The sequence below is a fragment of the Vanellus vanellus genome (assembly GCF_965231255.1).
Source record: "Vanellus vanellus genome assembly, chromosome: 2".
Lineage (NCBI taxonomy): Eukaryota > Metazoa > Chordata > Aves > Charadriiformes > Charadriidae > Vanellus > Vanellus vanellus.
This window is the reverse complement of record NC_138906.1, coordinates 157844335-157860387: the sequence shown is the minus strand read 5'-3', so window position 1 is coordinate 157860387 and position 16053 is coordinate 157844335. Positions and strand designations below refer to the sequence as shown.

At 42.7% G+C, this 16053-nt stretch overlaps 1 protein-coding gene across 2 annotated transcripts in view; it reads left to right on the top strand.

Annotated features, from left to right (window-relative positions):
* The window catches only part of MTSS1 (MTSS I-BAR domain containing 1), a 126683-nt gene extending 113266 nt beyond the window's left edge, over positions 1–13417 (top strand). Inside the window, exons 11-15 of one of the 2 annotated variants that reach the window (XM_082499512.1) lie at positions 6704–6823; positions 7824–8018; positions 10133–10297; positions 10662–10824; positions 12140–13417. In XM_082499512.1, coding sequence (XP_082355638.1) covers positions 6704–6823; positions 7824–8018; positions 10133–10297; positions 10662–10824; positions 12140–12837 — 1341 coding nt within the window. In that variant the 3' untranslated portion in view covers positions 12838–13417. The remainder of the gene's footprint in view (positions 1–6703; positions 6824–7823; positions 8019–10132; positions 10298–10661; positions 10825–12139) is intronic. The other variant, XM_082499511.1, reaches the window with a different exon arrangement.
* Positions 13418–16053: the final 2636 nt, after the last annotated feature.

Sequence of the window (16053 nt, the reverse complement as noted above, 5' to 3'; positions counted from 1 at the left end):
TAATACACCCTGAGGTCACTGGAGAAGATTGTCCTTTAGTTCAGTAAATGTAGTTGCACTTCTTTTCATGTGTGGGGGATTAGATGGTTTTGTAGGCAATGATAACTTTAATCCTCATAGTCAGCAAGCAGCCAACAATTCCAGTGTTAGCAGTTACCAAGTGTCACCCGCACACTTAAGCTACTCCTAGACCACCTTTGTCAGCACACAGACCCTTACTTTCTGCAGAAATTTTAGTAAGTAGCACCCTTAGTGAAATTTTTAGGGTATCATCCAAAACAACACTGGTTCATTTAGGCTTGGAATATGTTCTCAAGGGAAGCTCAACAGTTTTTTTAATTTATTTACCTCTTTCATTTTAATAGAAATGCTTTCTTTTCAAATGAATACATCTTCTGCACTGTCCCCAGTCTGGACATACCAGCATTTTTTTATAGATGACATCCTGAAGAACTTTGTGCACACTAATAAAATGAATGTTTTGTTTAGATTGGCTATGGCTAACCTAAGTGAAATGCAAAAAAGTAAATGAGCAATAATAAAGTAAACTGGAATAGTAACAAGGTAAGGAAGTTGACTTTTAAGATACGTACATCAGTTATACATGCTAGCATCATCTTTGGTTTTCATAGTATCCACTGCACCTGCATAAAAGGGCGGTAATCTACATGATGATGCTGTGTTTGCAGATGAAGATGTAACTTTGCAATTGCCCTCAGCATGGAAAAAAAACCAACACCTCTTTGCAAGTTCCCCTGTTAAGCAGAGGGGAGAACTTAGGCCGGTATCAGCTGGCAGAACATCTTAAAGATGATGGGAGTCATGCTGATTTACACCAGCTAAGTTCATATGCTTTCACTTCATTTTAGAAACTGTCCATAAAGTTGCAAACTGATCCAAGCATCACTTGAGCTATTCATGAGCTGTAGAAGGCTGCAGCAGTGTGGCGTTGACTTGACAAGTGTAGTGTGTTGGTATAACAAATAGGTATGTGCTCTGTGTGTCTCTAGTTCTGTATACCTTTACGCAGAGGAAAAGGTAACAGATCATTGCCTGGCCGCTTCATCTTTGCTTAAGTGTCTTGCTTTGTATGTTCAGCACTAAGTAAAATGTGTGTGTTGTGCTGACAGGTAATTGTGATCGTGAGCTTACCGAGAAGCTGTTCAATTTACAGCGTTATTTCATGTTGTGTGTCTCTAACCAACTGACAGATCTTCCTTGTGGTATTGTGCTTTTGAGGCTCGGTGGTGGGTGGGGAGAAGCAGCAGTATGGGCTGCTGCCTGTTTCTAAAACACTGATGTCATTGTTTCTAGTAGTGACACTGAGACAGCAGAAAAGCAAGCTCTGGAATCAACAAAGGAAATTAAAAGCTGTGTATCTTGTGCAGGTGGACACTTCACTGATGTTGGCTAGCTACATGCTGGGGCATCTACTGGCAGCGGTAGTTTTTCAGGCAACAAAGCTCATTTTCTTTTAATAATGGATTTAAGAAAAAAGTACAAGGAGCTACATAAAACTCCCATATAATGGGAATGAGACTATATGAGCTATGTGAAGCTTTTATGCTCTCACATACATTTTAGACAAGCAAGCGTCACTGAAAATTAAACTGTATTTATTCAAAATCATAGAGGGCGGGGGGGAAGTCAAACAAGGAATAAGTAGAGATTTGAAGAAGATAACAGAGGAGAGATGACTGGCAAAATGAAGACTGGTTTTAAGCCTATAGTTGCTGAGTAGTAAGTCTTTACAGTTATCACACTCTGCATAGAAGAAAGGAAAAAGAGCAATTATAAAACCAGACTCTGCCCTTACACTGGTTTAGTACGATCTCTTTTCTGCAGCGTTGCTGTTAACATCACTGGGAGTGAAAGTGTTAGCCTGTAACAGATAGCTGTACATGTGGGAAGGTCACCGTAAAATGCTTTAATCTTAAATAAGCAGGTGCATTTGAGTATAGCTGAACAGCTGGAAAAGCATCACAAGTCTCTTTCTGGAGCAGAACAGTTTCTCTAAATGCCAGATTTGAGGTCAGCCCTTGGCCAGCGTTGCCCATGGCACGTACTGAAACCACGTAAAGCCCTTCTCACAGACCTGCTGCTCGGAGTGCAGAGTAGCTCTTGGATGGAACATTGGACACGGCTGGTGCTGCGAAACCCACATGTTGCCCTATGTAGTAGATAAACTGAGGTCTGGCAGTATCTGCAATGAAGTAATACGGTAGTAGTATGGTTACGTTTGATTTAGGGGGATGATAATAGAAGGATCCACTGAACTCGAAGTGAACATGCATGAGGGAAGCAATTGTACAGTTGGATTTAGAGGTGGCTTATGACTTCATGGGGCTGAAATCGAGGGGAGAGAAAGAAGCAGATGAAGAAGAGAAAAAACCTGTTGATGTGCTGTCAAACAGCAGAGGACTAAGTCTTTTTTGTTATAATATTCTGGAAATTGCTTTACCTAAACAGTGAAGTAGAGGGAAACTGAATGTGAACTTGCTTCTGCATGTACAGATTAGCAAGCTGGAAAGATTTTGCTTTTGAGTAGACTCCAGTGTTTGAAATAGCTTGAAGTTAGAATGGGGAAGTATATTGTTAGAACTATTCAGTTTTCCATGTAAATTAAGAAATGCTTCCAAATCAGACCTAAAAAAAAAAAAAAAAACCAAAAAAAAACCCCAAAACAAACCCAAAAGAACCAAAAAGCATCTGTAAATTATCACCACGTATTTGTTTCTCCTAAATGTCCTTTTCAAAGTTAAATTTCCCTACAGTTTGTCCCTGACTAGAAAAAAGGGGTCAGTAGAGACGTGTTCCTGGAAATGAGACAAATTGAGGAGGTGACCTTGAGTCACTACCCAGAGCTTTTTGAAAGTTAACCGAGATGTCTTTCACTGACTGTAGAGGGACATTGAACTAAGTTCTTCATTAGGATTTGGTCTCCTGGGAAACCCTTCCCCAGGAAACTCTTTCTAGTAGTTGAGAAAGGGAAGGGGTTAAGAAAGCAATACTATATTTGAATGGAAAACGTAGCAAACAAAGGATGCAAGTAATCCAAGATAACTGCAGTCCTTTTATAGGTTAGTAGGACAACAGATGGAAAATATAATCATACGGTCCAGTAGCCCAAAATACAGCTTTTTTTTTTTTTTATATCCTTGCTGGAATTCATATATACCACACTAAGCAGTGGGACACTATCCAAGAACAAGCTGTAGCGCAATGTCTGAGAGACCAGATACCAAGCTACTATGTATAACATACATTTGAGGAACTGGTTGTTACTGTGCAGAGCACAGTGTTAGCTTTTTGCTGATACTCTTAACTTGAAGCTTTTTTGCAGAAGAGGTGGTTTGAGAGTGGAGCTGAATCACCATTATCACAGCTGTGGGGAAAAAAAAATAATTTCCTGGGGTTAAAATAGCTAAAATGAAAGAACTAATTTTAAAAATTATTCAAACTAAACAATCATTTTAAAAAGGAGTTGACTAAAGTAAGTTGAAAAAATCCCATAGTCGAGTTTCTCACTACACAGAATGTGGAGTAGAAGTTGCTTTGCCCGGTGTTTGCCTGTCCGTGTGCTCCCAGGGGTGCGTGTGCCGGTGGGTGTGCATCCAGAACAAGCACTCAAAACTTTGGAGACTTTTTGCCCAAGCAGTAACTGTGCAGCTTCTGTTTTCAGCCCCTGGTGTACTTTCTGCTAAGAAATGAAGGGTCGTTTGTGCTTCCCATGCCCGTGTCCAAGCAGTCAAGGCTATTTCTGCAGTCTGATCCAGGCAGACTTTGACCTGCTGCCACTTGCGTTTTCTTTACACTTTTCCTTCAGGAGTTCAGTATGATTCTGCCTCCCTCTCCATCATTTTCTCACTGTTGTAATCCTTTTTTAGAGAGACCAGACTCTCCCCTTCCCTGTGCCATGCAAGTTTCTCAAGAAGTCCCTGATTTCCTACCACCACCTCTTGGATTTCCTTCAACTACCAAGGTGTTTTCCCCATGGCACCTTTGTCCTTTGTCTAGCTTTGCCTGTTGGAAATGGCCACACTGAGTTAGTGGGAGAGTACTTGCTTTCATCTTTCTTTCACCTTGGAGTCACTTTATTGCAAAAATAAGTTCACCGCTTCCAGTCTTTTTTCCCCATACACCAAATCAATTGAACAATTATTCAGAATTGGCGTTTTTGGCATTTTTCCATCTGGTTGCTACATGCAGCTTTATTGCTAATAAACATTTATGACTCGTTTCTACCAATGCTTGTCATAATCTCTTGAAGTTTCTAGCTTGTAAAAAAGAATAGTCTATTGAGTGTAAACTCCAAATTCTCCCTTGTTATCATCAGGGCATCTGCAAAAAACAAGGTGGTGTGATACTGTATTTGGAACTCGGATTCTTCGCCGTCTGTCCTGCTGTGTGCAGAGTATGCAGACCCGGGAGGGTCTTTCGTGCCATAAGTATGAGGTCTCAGAAAGCATTTTGTCAAATTACATTTTTCTCTCTTTTTTTTTTTTTTTCTCTCCATGGCCAAAGGTTAACACTAATGTTTAAGTGTTCTCATGGGGCTTTTCAGTTTCTTTTGCTGAGCTACCTAGAATGTCAGGCAGAACTTGGAGTTTTAGTCTGAAAGCTACTTTTCTATAATGTATTTTAATCTAAATATAGAAAAAATAGGCTTATCACCATTTAGTGTACTGTAGTTATGTCTGATGGCAGAGTCAACTGCAGCTCGTGTTTGTCGGTATTCTTATTTTTAGAGGTTTTTCTCCTGCAAAAGGAGTTGCATTAAATCAAGAATGCGACAAGTTCCATAAATCATCAAGCCACTGCATCATCGGGTGCCGCACTGCATCCTTTTCACTTCTCTCCTTAATAGCTACATGTCATTTGTTGTAGTTTCTTCTGATCTGATGTTCACCGCGACTCTTGCTGCACTTTGAATACAAGCCTTGTTAGCTGAGCTTACTTGTACACTAAACATATTTGACAGGTCACCTGCAGATCTGATCTCATGTCGGCATAAGATGGGATGAGTGGTATTTCTATAAAATAGTCCACCACATTATATGTTTGTGTTTTGTTTTGTTTTTTTTTTTAACAGCCCTTGCAAAGTTTCATTTAAATCTACAGTTCGCTGCTCAGGATGGTGATATTGTATTGGCTTCTCAACAGCCCCAACAGTCTTCACCAAAATCCTTATGGTGATGGTATCCCATCTCAGGAGACTAACATCTTTACCTAGGCAGTTGGCTATGCGTTCCTTATACATAGCTTCTGGTGAGCAGTGAGACAACTTCTGGGCATTAGCAGTAGTTGCTCCTCTACAGTGCCTCTTATGCAGCTATCCTTTTATGGCAAACTCACCCCAAGATCTCATCTAAGGTTAACTGATGAAATTTTATTTCAGATGAGATTTTCCTTCCTCTTCAAAATGTCATTCCTTGAAATCTGAGGCTTTGCTACACAAACTTGATACAAGAGCGCATTCTCCCTGCTGTCATAACGTAAAATGCTTGGGATATCCTTAGACAGACTTGCTTCACAGGTCTTGGACTACCAAAGGACGAATTAGTCTTGCTAGTGTTGAATTTCCTGACAGTGATTAGAGCTCAGTACTGCCCTGACAATTTTGCCAGTATTCTCTACCATTTCCACGCACTCGGGTGGACCTGCATGCACATCCCTACAGAGGGTGATGCCACTTTCGAGGGGGAGATGCATAAGAGCATTGTAGTTGGTAAAATGGTCCATGTGGTTATTCACCTTGGTCTCCCTGTAGGTGAATTAGATGCTGTTGTAGAGGTCTTAACAACAGCAAAGGTACATAAAGGTGTGTGCTGAAAAGTGGAAGAGAAGTTCCTAGCTAGGAGTAAGTGTTTGAGGTGTTTGATGGACACTCGATGTCCTGCATTTTCCTTCCCTCTCCATCCAAGCCCCTGATACTTTCTCTGCTGTTAAGAGGAGGTGGGTGGCAAGCACATGCCACCACTTACGTGCTCAGCAGAGTACATGTACCTCCATATTGGCTGCTGGGCAGAAAAGTTTGAGTCAGAGTGCTTTTGGTGTATGCATACTACCCACAGAGGCACATGCATACAGATAATGCACTTTGGAAACCTCCGGCTTTGGTAAGTATCACTTCTTTCTCTGTTCCATAATATTTGCACTCAGATGAGCTTTTCACAAGCACTTTTGCAGATCAGAATATCTGAGAACTTGTGAATGTAAGTGATGTTTGCTGCTCCATGTTTTAAATCTAAACTTTGTGTCTTTGAAGTACTGATGATCTGCTTTTCTGTATAAATCGGTTGTCTCAGTATATTGCATGTTTGGACCGTAGGTTCCCTCAGATCCCTCAGCTTCTTGCTCTGAGACAGCTAACAGAATTGAGATGCTGAAATTGTAATGAGGAGTTGAGATTGCTGCCTCGATTCCCTCATTCTCAAGCAGCGTGGCAAGTTCTCACATTAAGCAAATGGCTTGTTTTGTTTCTCATAGATTTCCTGAACATTAGCAACGGTTTTGAGCAGTTTCTAATTGATTTTTAAAACCCTAACCCTCTGCTTCTCTCATCCTTCCCTCTCTCCTGTGTGTGTCTCTGTGTATTTGCTTTTTGTCTTTTGTGTGTGTGTTGGTTTGGTTTTTTTTTTTTTTTCTTTTTTGGTGGCTTGTGTATCCTTTCCCTGCGTTGCGGTGCTGTTTTACGCTGCAGAATTCGTCCAGCTCTGCCTCTTCAGAAGCCTCTGAAACCTGCCAGTCAGTGAGCGAGTGCAGTTCCCCCACCTCAGTCAGCTCAGGCTCCACCATGGGGGCTTGGGCCTCCACAGATAAGGTGAAAAACTTCATCTCAAAGACATACAAACCTACTAGCTCGTTATCCAAACCTAGCAACATTTGGACAAAAAAAACTCTTGTGCATGGGACGCAGCCTGGAAGATGAGAATAGGAACTGTTGCACACTCCCTTAGACATGAATCTGTTTAAATAAATCACAGCAACACTTGCCTTTAAACTAGCTGCTAGGGGGAAGCTACAGATTGGGCATTTTACAGAGGTAATTTTCTAAGAAAAGCTCTTTGTCCACCTTTTCTACTCAAAGAGATTGTGGAATGGTGCCCAAACACTGCTGGTTGCCTAAGAAAGAGCAGCTCGCCCGGGTTGTACCGTTTGTGGCTTCTCCCCTCTCTCTCATTAGGTAGCACGCATTACTACACTGAGCAATTGGGGGGTGTGTTTGACCAAAACAAAAAGGAAAAAAACCCCACATGGTTGGAATAAATTATGGGGGATACACTCTGAATTGGGGAGGAAGTGATAGCGGTCTCCATTCTCATCTGGTAAATCCTTGCTGTTGTTTTTTTTTCTTTTTTTTTCCTTCCATATCATCACAGTGCCAGAACACATCATTTTCGAAAGCTGTATGCTTTTCCTCTCTGTCCAGCTACACAGAATAAACGCCACCAATGCAAATGCCTCCAGTATTGGAAATGTCTTGTTTCTATGTCCGCAGTCTGCAGAGTACCTGCAAAGGCTTTTTCACAGTGTGCCGCTTTCATGGACAGAAGGCAAAGCTGCTCAGCCTGGAGACAATGACTGCTAGATTGATGTCTGAAATTTGTTATACCAAATAACAATTTTCAAGCAGTCTCACTTCTGAACCAAGCATTGTATCAATTTTCTGTTGTTTATTTGCAGCAAAGCTAAGACTTTTCTTTCCTTTGTTTTAAGATACAGAAGTTTTCTCCCTAGAACATCAGTCACAGTATATTTTCATATTCATTCTGTTTATATTAATTTCTCTGTTTTTGTTTGTTTATTTGTTTCGTTTCCAGTTGTCTAATGGGTTTTATCACTGTAGTTTATCAAGTGACCCATCCGTAGCTTCAGTTGGTGCAGGTCCTTTCCCTCATTTCCCGCCTGTCTCCCGCGCGTGGACTCGGGCTCCCTCAGCCCTCCTTCCAGACTACGTTCATTATTACACCATTGGGCCAGGCATGTTACCATCATCTAAGATCCCTAGCTGGAAGGTTTGTGTTCCTTTTGTTGTGGCAGTCCTCACCTCCTCATACCAACAGTGTGCGCACGGCGGTTGTTGCTACCTTTCAATCCATGTAATTACTCATTGATTTGCTCTGTTTAATATCACTCTGAATGGGCACTGCATGGTGATAATCGGAGAGCTAAAATCCGATAGTGGATATTCCTGAATGACCTTGACTATTCTGGCACTCCCTAAAACATATTAACACTGGCAACACCTACGTAGGAAGGAATAGGTTAACTCTGGAACACTGGTGAAAGCACTCTGGGCTCTATTCAGCGAGAAAAGAGCTTGTTTAGCACCGTCAAAGCACTCCCTTGAGCAGGGAAGTGCAGGCTTGGCATCCAGTTGGCTTAGTGAAACCGTACATTGAACAACATGACCTTCTCACTGCGGCGGCTGTGCTTGGCCCCCACCCTGGCCATAGCCAGGCATGCTCTTGTAGATCTAGCTGGAGTGGTTTAAGAAGGTGCTCATCACCAGGTGAACCCCAGTGGTGATGGAAGCTGTCCTAGCTTTACTGCCTCAGACTGAATGTGCTCACCCGGCTTGTTTTGCTCTCTTGGGTGACACCACGGAAACAGTCAGATTGCAGTAACTTCTTTCAGTTGCTCCAGCTGGATCTGCAGGGATCTTCCTTGGCATCAAAACATCTCTGCTCTGCCAGAGCCTTGACTCTCATCCCTGCCAGGTGATTCCCTTGGGAGACTCTGCCCCAGAGCAAGGGGAGAAGGTCTCGTCTGTTGCCCTGAAGCTTCACAAGGCTGGTATGCAGTTGATAGTAGCTGCATAGGTCTTAGATGCCTGTGGATGGTTACATGATACTGCATATCCACCATGGGACCTTCTTATACATGTGAATTGAGGTACCTTGTTATAGATCCCCCCTAATCTCTCTCTCCAGCAGCTGGAGACTGTTGAGACATGCACACAGGGTGGCCACAGTGGTCCTGCAGCTTCAGGGTCATTAGCTGTGTCTATGCTAGAAGCACTTTGCCAATATATTTCACAGCAAAACGCTTACAGCAAAGACACAGCTGTTAAGGCAAAGCAGAGTTTCATATGTGTTAATAAAACCAAAATACCTGTCTGCACGAGGGGCTTCCATCAGTGCCTTGCACTTCTCATATGTTGGACTGAGACACATGTCAGTAAAAATCTATAGTGTGGTCTTAGCCCGTTGTTAATTATTTATCATAAGACTGCGGAGTCTGCCCAGCAGCCAGCTGCTGCCAGTGGTGGGGTGTGTGGCCTGTTCTCACGCACAAGTGGTTTCTTCTATTTTTATTTCTAAAGCACCTACCGTCTCGGTGAGGGCAGACTCTCTCAGGATTGGGCTTGCCCCTGCGGCAGTTCACATCTGGGGAGCTGCTGCTTAGCGGTGGTTCTGTGTCCCAGCACAGGTCACTGATCAGTCCTGCTCTTCGTGTGCCACGTGTGGTTTCTGGACACCCTCAGGACTGTGCTTAATAGAGCCCTGAGTGAATATAGCCCTCGTGGCCTGGGGAATTTCTGTTTCAAATTTGGCATCAGTAATTCAGAGTGAAGTTGTCTTTCTTAGGTACAGAACATTATTATAATCTAGATTTCAGCGAGTAAGTAAACTGAGACGTTACTCAGAGTTGCTCCTCTAATGTGTATCAAAAATCTGTTCAAGCCTAATTTTTCAGAATTGAAGACATGCTTAACAGCATGTAATATTAGAACTTGTGCATATCTAGAACAGTTACATCGCTGATTGGACATTTGTGTATATTTTCTGCTGTGTGCCAGTGAATTTTGCATTTGAATTTCTGAAAATATAGGCTTTAACACAATAGAATTTCACTTGGAGAAAACCATAGTATTAACATGTTAAATATCTTTGTATAAGAACGCTTAGGTAGAATTGGAAATTTAGATTCCCTTTAATAAAGGAGATAGAGTTTATAAGTGAAGATTTTTAATATCCTCAAAATTAACTTATTTCTGGCCTATTCAGAAAGGTTTACCAGTTTGATACATAATCTGTGGCATTAAAATTGCCTTTTTGCATAGCTTTACTTGTAATTAAAGCACAGTTACTGATGAAAGCTATCACTAACAAGCACGTTTCCTTAGGACTGGGCCAAACCAGGCCCATACGATCAACCGATGGTGAACACATTGCAACGTCGCAAAGAAAAGCGCGAACCAGATCTCAATGGAGGAGCTCAGAGTGGGCCACCCGTGTCCCCTGAGGAGGCCCAGAGACCTCGGAGCATGACGGTGTCAGCTGCCACAAGGGTGAAGCTCTAATTTCGAATACGCTATTTGGCGCAAAGAAAGCGGATGTGCTAGCTCCTGCCAGTACTTTTTTGCCGTGCTTCGTGTTGGCGCGTGTTTATCTGACAAGCAGGACTGGTGTGGTGTTGGGGTGGTCAGTGGAAGTGACGTGAGCGTAAGAGAGGATGTCGTTGGGTATTGGCATTTGTAGAGCAACAGTATCCAAAGAAGCATCTATTTCTTTGAAGCCTTAGTAAATGGTTGGACACAAGCCTGTTGGGTTGCGATGGTGACAAGCTCTGCTTAGAAGGAGAGATAGCTAAAAGTCAACGAAGACTGATTAACCCTTCTAGACATAACGAGTCTCCTTTCTGTGCGTAACCAGCAGGGTGAGGAGATGGAGGCCTGTGAGGAGCTGGCACTCGCTCTGACGAGAGGGTTGCAGCTGGACACCCAGAGGAGCAGTCGGGATTCCTTGCAGTGCTCCAGCGGCTACAGCACCCAGACAACAACTCCGTGCTGTTCAGAGGACACGATCCCATCTCAAGGTACCCATCCAAGAAATGTTCTTTTTCAAAGCTTTCCCAGCCTGGCCATCATACGCTCACCTCTCGGTGCCAGGAAGCTGTACTCCAGCAGCTATTGCTCACTGACTTTGTAGTCAGCTGGGGAGAAGGAGGTGAACGTTGCTGTTGGGAAGTTTTTTCCAGCTTGGAATGCAGCCTGGATTCATTAACTAAATAGCAACCTGGATTGCTGCATAGCGAACTGAACAGTCATATTTTCTTGTGCATTACTGAAATGAGTTTTAGCTTAAGAATGCTACTATTTTAAAGAAGATGCTGGAATTACGTTTCATGGGTTAAGTGGAATGACACTGATAGTGCATCGTACACTTCTTGGGGTAGCAGTGTCCTTTCAGAGCTATTGTCTTGGCAAATATGCACTCGTGAGCTTTGCTTTCGTGCTCCATGCTTTGCTTTCTTGTTCCATCAGTACTCTGAATCTGCTCTTGGTTTCCCTTTGTGACCTCTTATTTCCTACCTAAGCAGAAATTGTCATAATTGGAAAAAGAATCCGTTGGAGACCTTAACTTGGACGTACCTGGGAAGGTGCAATAAGGTGTTGGGGTTTGTACCCTGTTTGAGAACCAGCGGTGAGCTGAGAGGGACTGAGTTTGGTGCTTGCAGTTCGGAAACTGCCTTGTTTGCTCAGCTGAGGTCAGTCATGCTGTGCAATCATGAGAGGCGGGAGGGCTCGCAGAGGGCCGAGCTTGGCTCAGCAGTTCGGTGGAAAGGAAGGAACCCGATGCAATTATTAAAGCTGAGGCTGAGTTTTCAGACCTGATGGCTGGGATTTACTTTGTTTGCAAAACAAGCAAATTTGCTGCTGAAATCACTGGTACACAGTCCCCTGAGCCCCACGTTGCTTAGACTAAAGTACTCTTCTTAGTCACTCACTGTTTTAAGTATTTGTATCTACAAGTGGTAGCATATGGCTTGTAGGATGCTGGTTTTGGTATCTTAATTTTGGCAACAAACATTGAGTCTTCGTTGCTTAATTAGGTCTTTTCAGAGAAGGTACTGAGTGTGTGATGTTCTCTTTCTCTTTCACAAGAGATGTGGGCATTCTGCAGCTTTGGGGTCGGTCTGCTGTAGTGCCTGCCTTCAGCCACGCACACTGAGAATCTTGGTCACAGTATCTCAGGCTTCCTTCCTCCTAGAGGTGAAACCTCTCTTAATTGCTATTGACCTCCAGGCTTTTTTGCTTATATACACTTTTTTGCTTAGACATACTTTAGACTTACTGACATGACTCACCTGTCTTTTCCAGCTTGTTCCTAACTCTGTCTTTTGGCATCAGTTTCAGATTATGATTATTTCTCTGTGAGTGGTGACCAGGAGGCAGAACAACAAGACTTTGACAAATCTTCCACCATCCCAAGAAACAGCGACATTAGCCAGTCCTATCGCAGAATGTTTCAAACCAAGCGTCCTGCTTCCACTGCAGGTCTGCCAACCACGCTTGGACCGGTCATAGTCACCCCCGGCGTCGCCACCATCAGACGGACCCCTTCCACCAAGCCTTCAGTCAGACGCGGCACCATAGGGGGAGGTCCGATTCCGATCAAGACACCAGTGATTCCTGTCAAAACACCAACTGTCCCTGATATCCCAGGGGGGCTGCCCGGCGCCCTCGCTGGGACAGAAGAATGTCCCGAGCAAAGTCCCGAGTCTCCGGCAGCAGGAGATGGTGGGCAAGGTGTCACCAGCATGCCCTCATCCTCATGGAGCGGACAAGCATCCGTCAACCCTCCACCATCAAGCCAGAAACTGAGTGCTGCCGACGAGCAGAGGCAAGCGGTTCCGGAGAGCGAGGGGGAAGAAAGCGACCGAGATGGTGTCAGCACCCTCGCACCCGCCGGCCAGCCGGAGCTCGATCCCGGAGAGCTGAGTCCCGGGGATGTCCCGCAAGGTGAAGATATGCTGAACGCCATTCGGCGGGGTGTCAAACTGAAGAAGACTACCACGAACGATCGCTCAGCACCTCGTATTTCCTAGGAGTGGAAAAGCTGCCAGAGTACTAGCCACCGAGAATGAACTGTGAGGAAACTAATTTGTCTCTATCCATTCCAATCTGTAATCAATGAATTTTTTAAGATACTCGGTAACAGACAGTCTGAAAGTACTCTAAAAGAGAAAACAAGGTGAAAGAGCGTAGTAAGACATAATCTTCACTGGTGTTTTAATTTGTAAATATCAATGATTTTGTTTCTGCATTTTTTGATCTAAGTTACACTTTTAATTTTTTCTGAAGGTGCCAAATCCCATTTACCTTTTTTATAACTCTCTTTGTAAAGTTTTAAATCATAGGAGAAAAAAAAAAAAGTCAAATAGTTAACTTCAGCAAAGGGATTTAATGAAAATTTGGCTTTTTTGCAAGCTTTTGTAGAGCGCCTTGTAGTAGTGAGGTTAAAAAACAAAACAAAACAAAACAGTGGGACTTATTTTAAAGTTTAAGTCAAACTGTAAGGAACAGATCCTCGTTTGAGTATTAAAAAAAATGTTTAAAAAGCAGGAATAAAAATTGACAATAAAAGCAATATATAATGCAAGGAAGAAACCCGCAGTTGGTAGAGTATTTGGGGGGGGGAGGTAGTGGGGGGAGGGAGATGCCATCAAAATAGCAGATGCTGTTGCACAAAAGTAGCCTAGTAGGATTAATTACTAGTAGCTTCATGGTAAATGCATCAGAATAAGCCATATTGGATTGCAGTGTTTTGTTTCTGTAGGGTGTTTTAAAGACTGGGTTTTTTCCACGTTTCTTTTTCGACTGCACAGCAACAACTCTCAGTCACATGCATGCAGCCTTAACTGTGTAGGCTTCGTTCTTCCACCTTCGCTTTTTGTTTCACTCATCCTTTCACTGAATACAAACAAGGACGACAGGCTTAAGGCAGTCACAAATGTGAAAACATTTTTAAAATGCAAGCAGGGAGTTCTTAGATATTATCAAAATGCCTTTTTCTGACCGTGCCCAGCAGGCTGGGCACCTGGGAAAGCCCAAATATTTTGAGAAAACACTTAACAATTTGACAGGTGTAACCAGCTTGTGATCTAATAAACTGCAAATGTTTCTTTCCAATACAGGGGCTTGTTTTTCTTAACTTCTTTTAAATGGCACTTGATTGGCTTTTCTTAAATACCGAAAAGAAATGGGTGAAGGGTGGGGGGTGGGGAGAGATACTCTTTTTTTGATAATACCGGGAACCTTACCACTATATTCTCTTTTTTTGTACTTTAAGTCATGTTTTTTGGAACGCTGTTGATAGAATTATTAAGAGTTGGTTTTTTTCCTTAAAGTAAGAGTAAGTTATTGCTGCAATACCCGTCTCCTAAAGCTGATAGAAATATGCAGACCCCGGGGCACAACACGTGTTCCCGACAGACAGTCCGGAGGGATGCCGTCTGCCCACCCACAGCAGACCCACGCATGGGGGGACACCAGGCTCGCGCGTCCGGGATTGTTTAAAAATGCACCAAAAAATACATGTAAGGGGCTAGTTTCCACCAGACGCTCTGCAGATTTCTGTTGGCTCTAGACTTGCCTACATAACCTCTTATGCTTTAATACATAACTGCATTGGATGTGAAACTTCTAGTAACTGTGTAGTCACTGTGTTCTATATAACATTTTACACTGCTGTGGTTGCTAACCTTTTTTTTTTTGTTATGGCTTAAAAGCAAAAAGCAAAAAAAAAAAAAGCATGATTCTTAGAAAATATTAAACCTTCCTTTCTTTGAAAAACAAGCTCCTTATTACAGAATATAATAAACAGTAGTGCCTGTGGTGTAGCCCACCAACCTTGATACAGTAGCTGATGCATTGTGCAAATGAGGCTTTGAGATGGTTTTTGCATAAACAAAAACTGCTAGGAGATAATCTCAATAGTTAAAAGTGTTATTTAAACCTTTGAAATAAATGGATGTAACTGTACCTGAGTACAGCTTTTCACTTGTTTAGTTCTTAAACGTTAGTATAATCAGTAAAATTTAATATAAAATGTTGCCAAATTCAATGTAGAAAGAATGTGACAAAACACTTTGGATAGTTCTATTGTTTGTGTTTTTGCATATTGTAAAAGCAGTGTCACAGCTAAAAAATAAAATGTTTCTAATGGTAAATTATTGTGGTTTAGTTGCTAGTTTGTACTGAGAGTTGACCTCTCCCTGTGCAGTTTTTTGTTCTAAACTGGTATAAATAATTGCTGTAAGTGTGTCTCCCTTCTACATTGTAATGATTGCTTAAGCCTACATTATAAATAAAGAACTGCTGGAAAACTTCTGTATTTCTGTTTTTAAAGACTTTCTGCTTCCAGAGCTTTGGATATCAATGGTGTCCTTCATCTGACTTACAAAGATCACACAGGTTCCATCTGTGTGTAGCAGGAGCAAGAGAGGATTAAAAAATAAGAAAATAAAATGGCATATAGCAGACAAAATAGCAGAAGGGTAGTGGCAGAACAAAGGTGCAGTGCTAACGAGGGAAATTCCCACTGAATGACAACTGATGACATTTCTCCGTCCCTCTGTCACTGTTGTGATCTGGCGAGGAAGCACAGGTAACGTGACATGTTTGTGCATCTGCTTCAGCGCTGGCCCCGCGGTTCCTTTTGCCAGAGGAGGAAAGTTGCTGCTGTCAACACCGCTCGTGCTTCCAGCCAGAATTTATCAAGCACAACACTGGTGCTGTCTCCCACGCACCCCCGGTGACTGAAGACTCTCTTTTGTTCAGCTTTGGCAGGAGCAAGGGTAAAGAGGCAGGACGTTGCTCCCACTTGCAGCTACCATGCAGCAGCCTAATTTATTTCCTTGCCACTGCCGTTCATTTGTCCAGAGGTTTCCACTTGTCACGAACACGTTAAAGGAAAACTCAAGGCGGTTTGGCTGGAAATATGCTTTTTCTCCAAAAGTTTCTAGTTTCATTCCCCTGTCTCTCTATGGCTGTGCCTATGGCCAGGCTCCCTCGTTTTGAAGCGTATCCCTGCTGTTTCTACAGCCAACCCAATTCACTTGCAGCTGCACATGCAAAATGTTTCTTTTGTCGTTTTTAATGTTGGGATGTGGGGTATCCATCGTATTAATGATGGATAATTAATAGTTAATGATAGCAGTCAGACCTGCTCAGGTGTTTGTGAAAATCAGGAGGGACTTTCTGCTCTGTTTTCTAGCCAAAAAAACCTTGTGGTTGGTTGGCTGACTGGTACAAAATGGCAC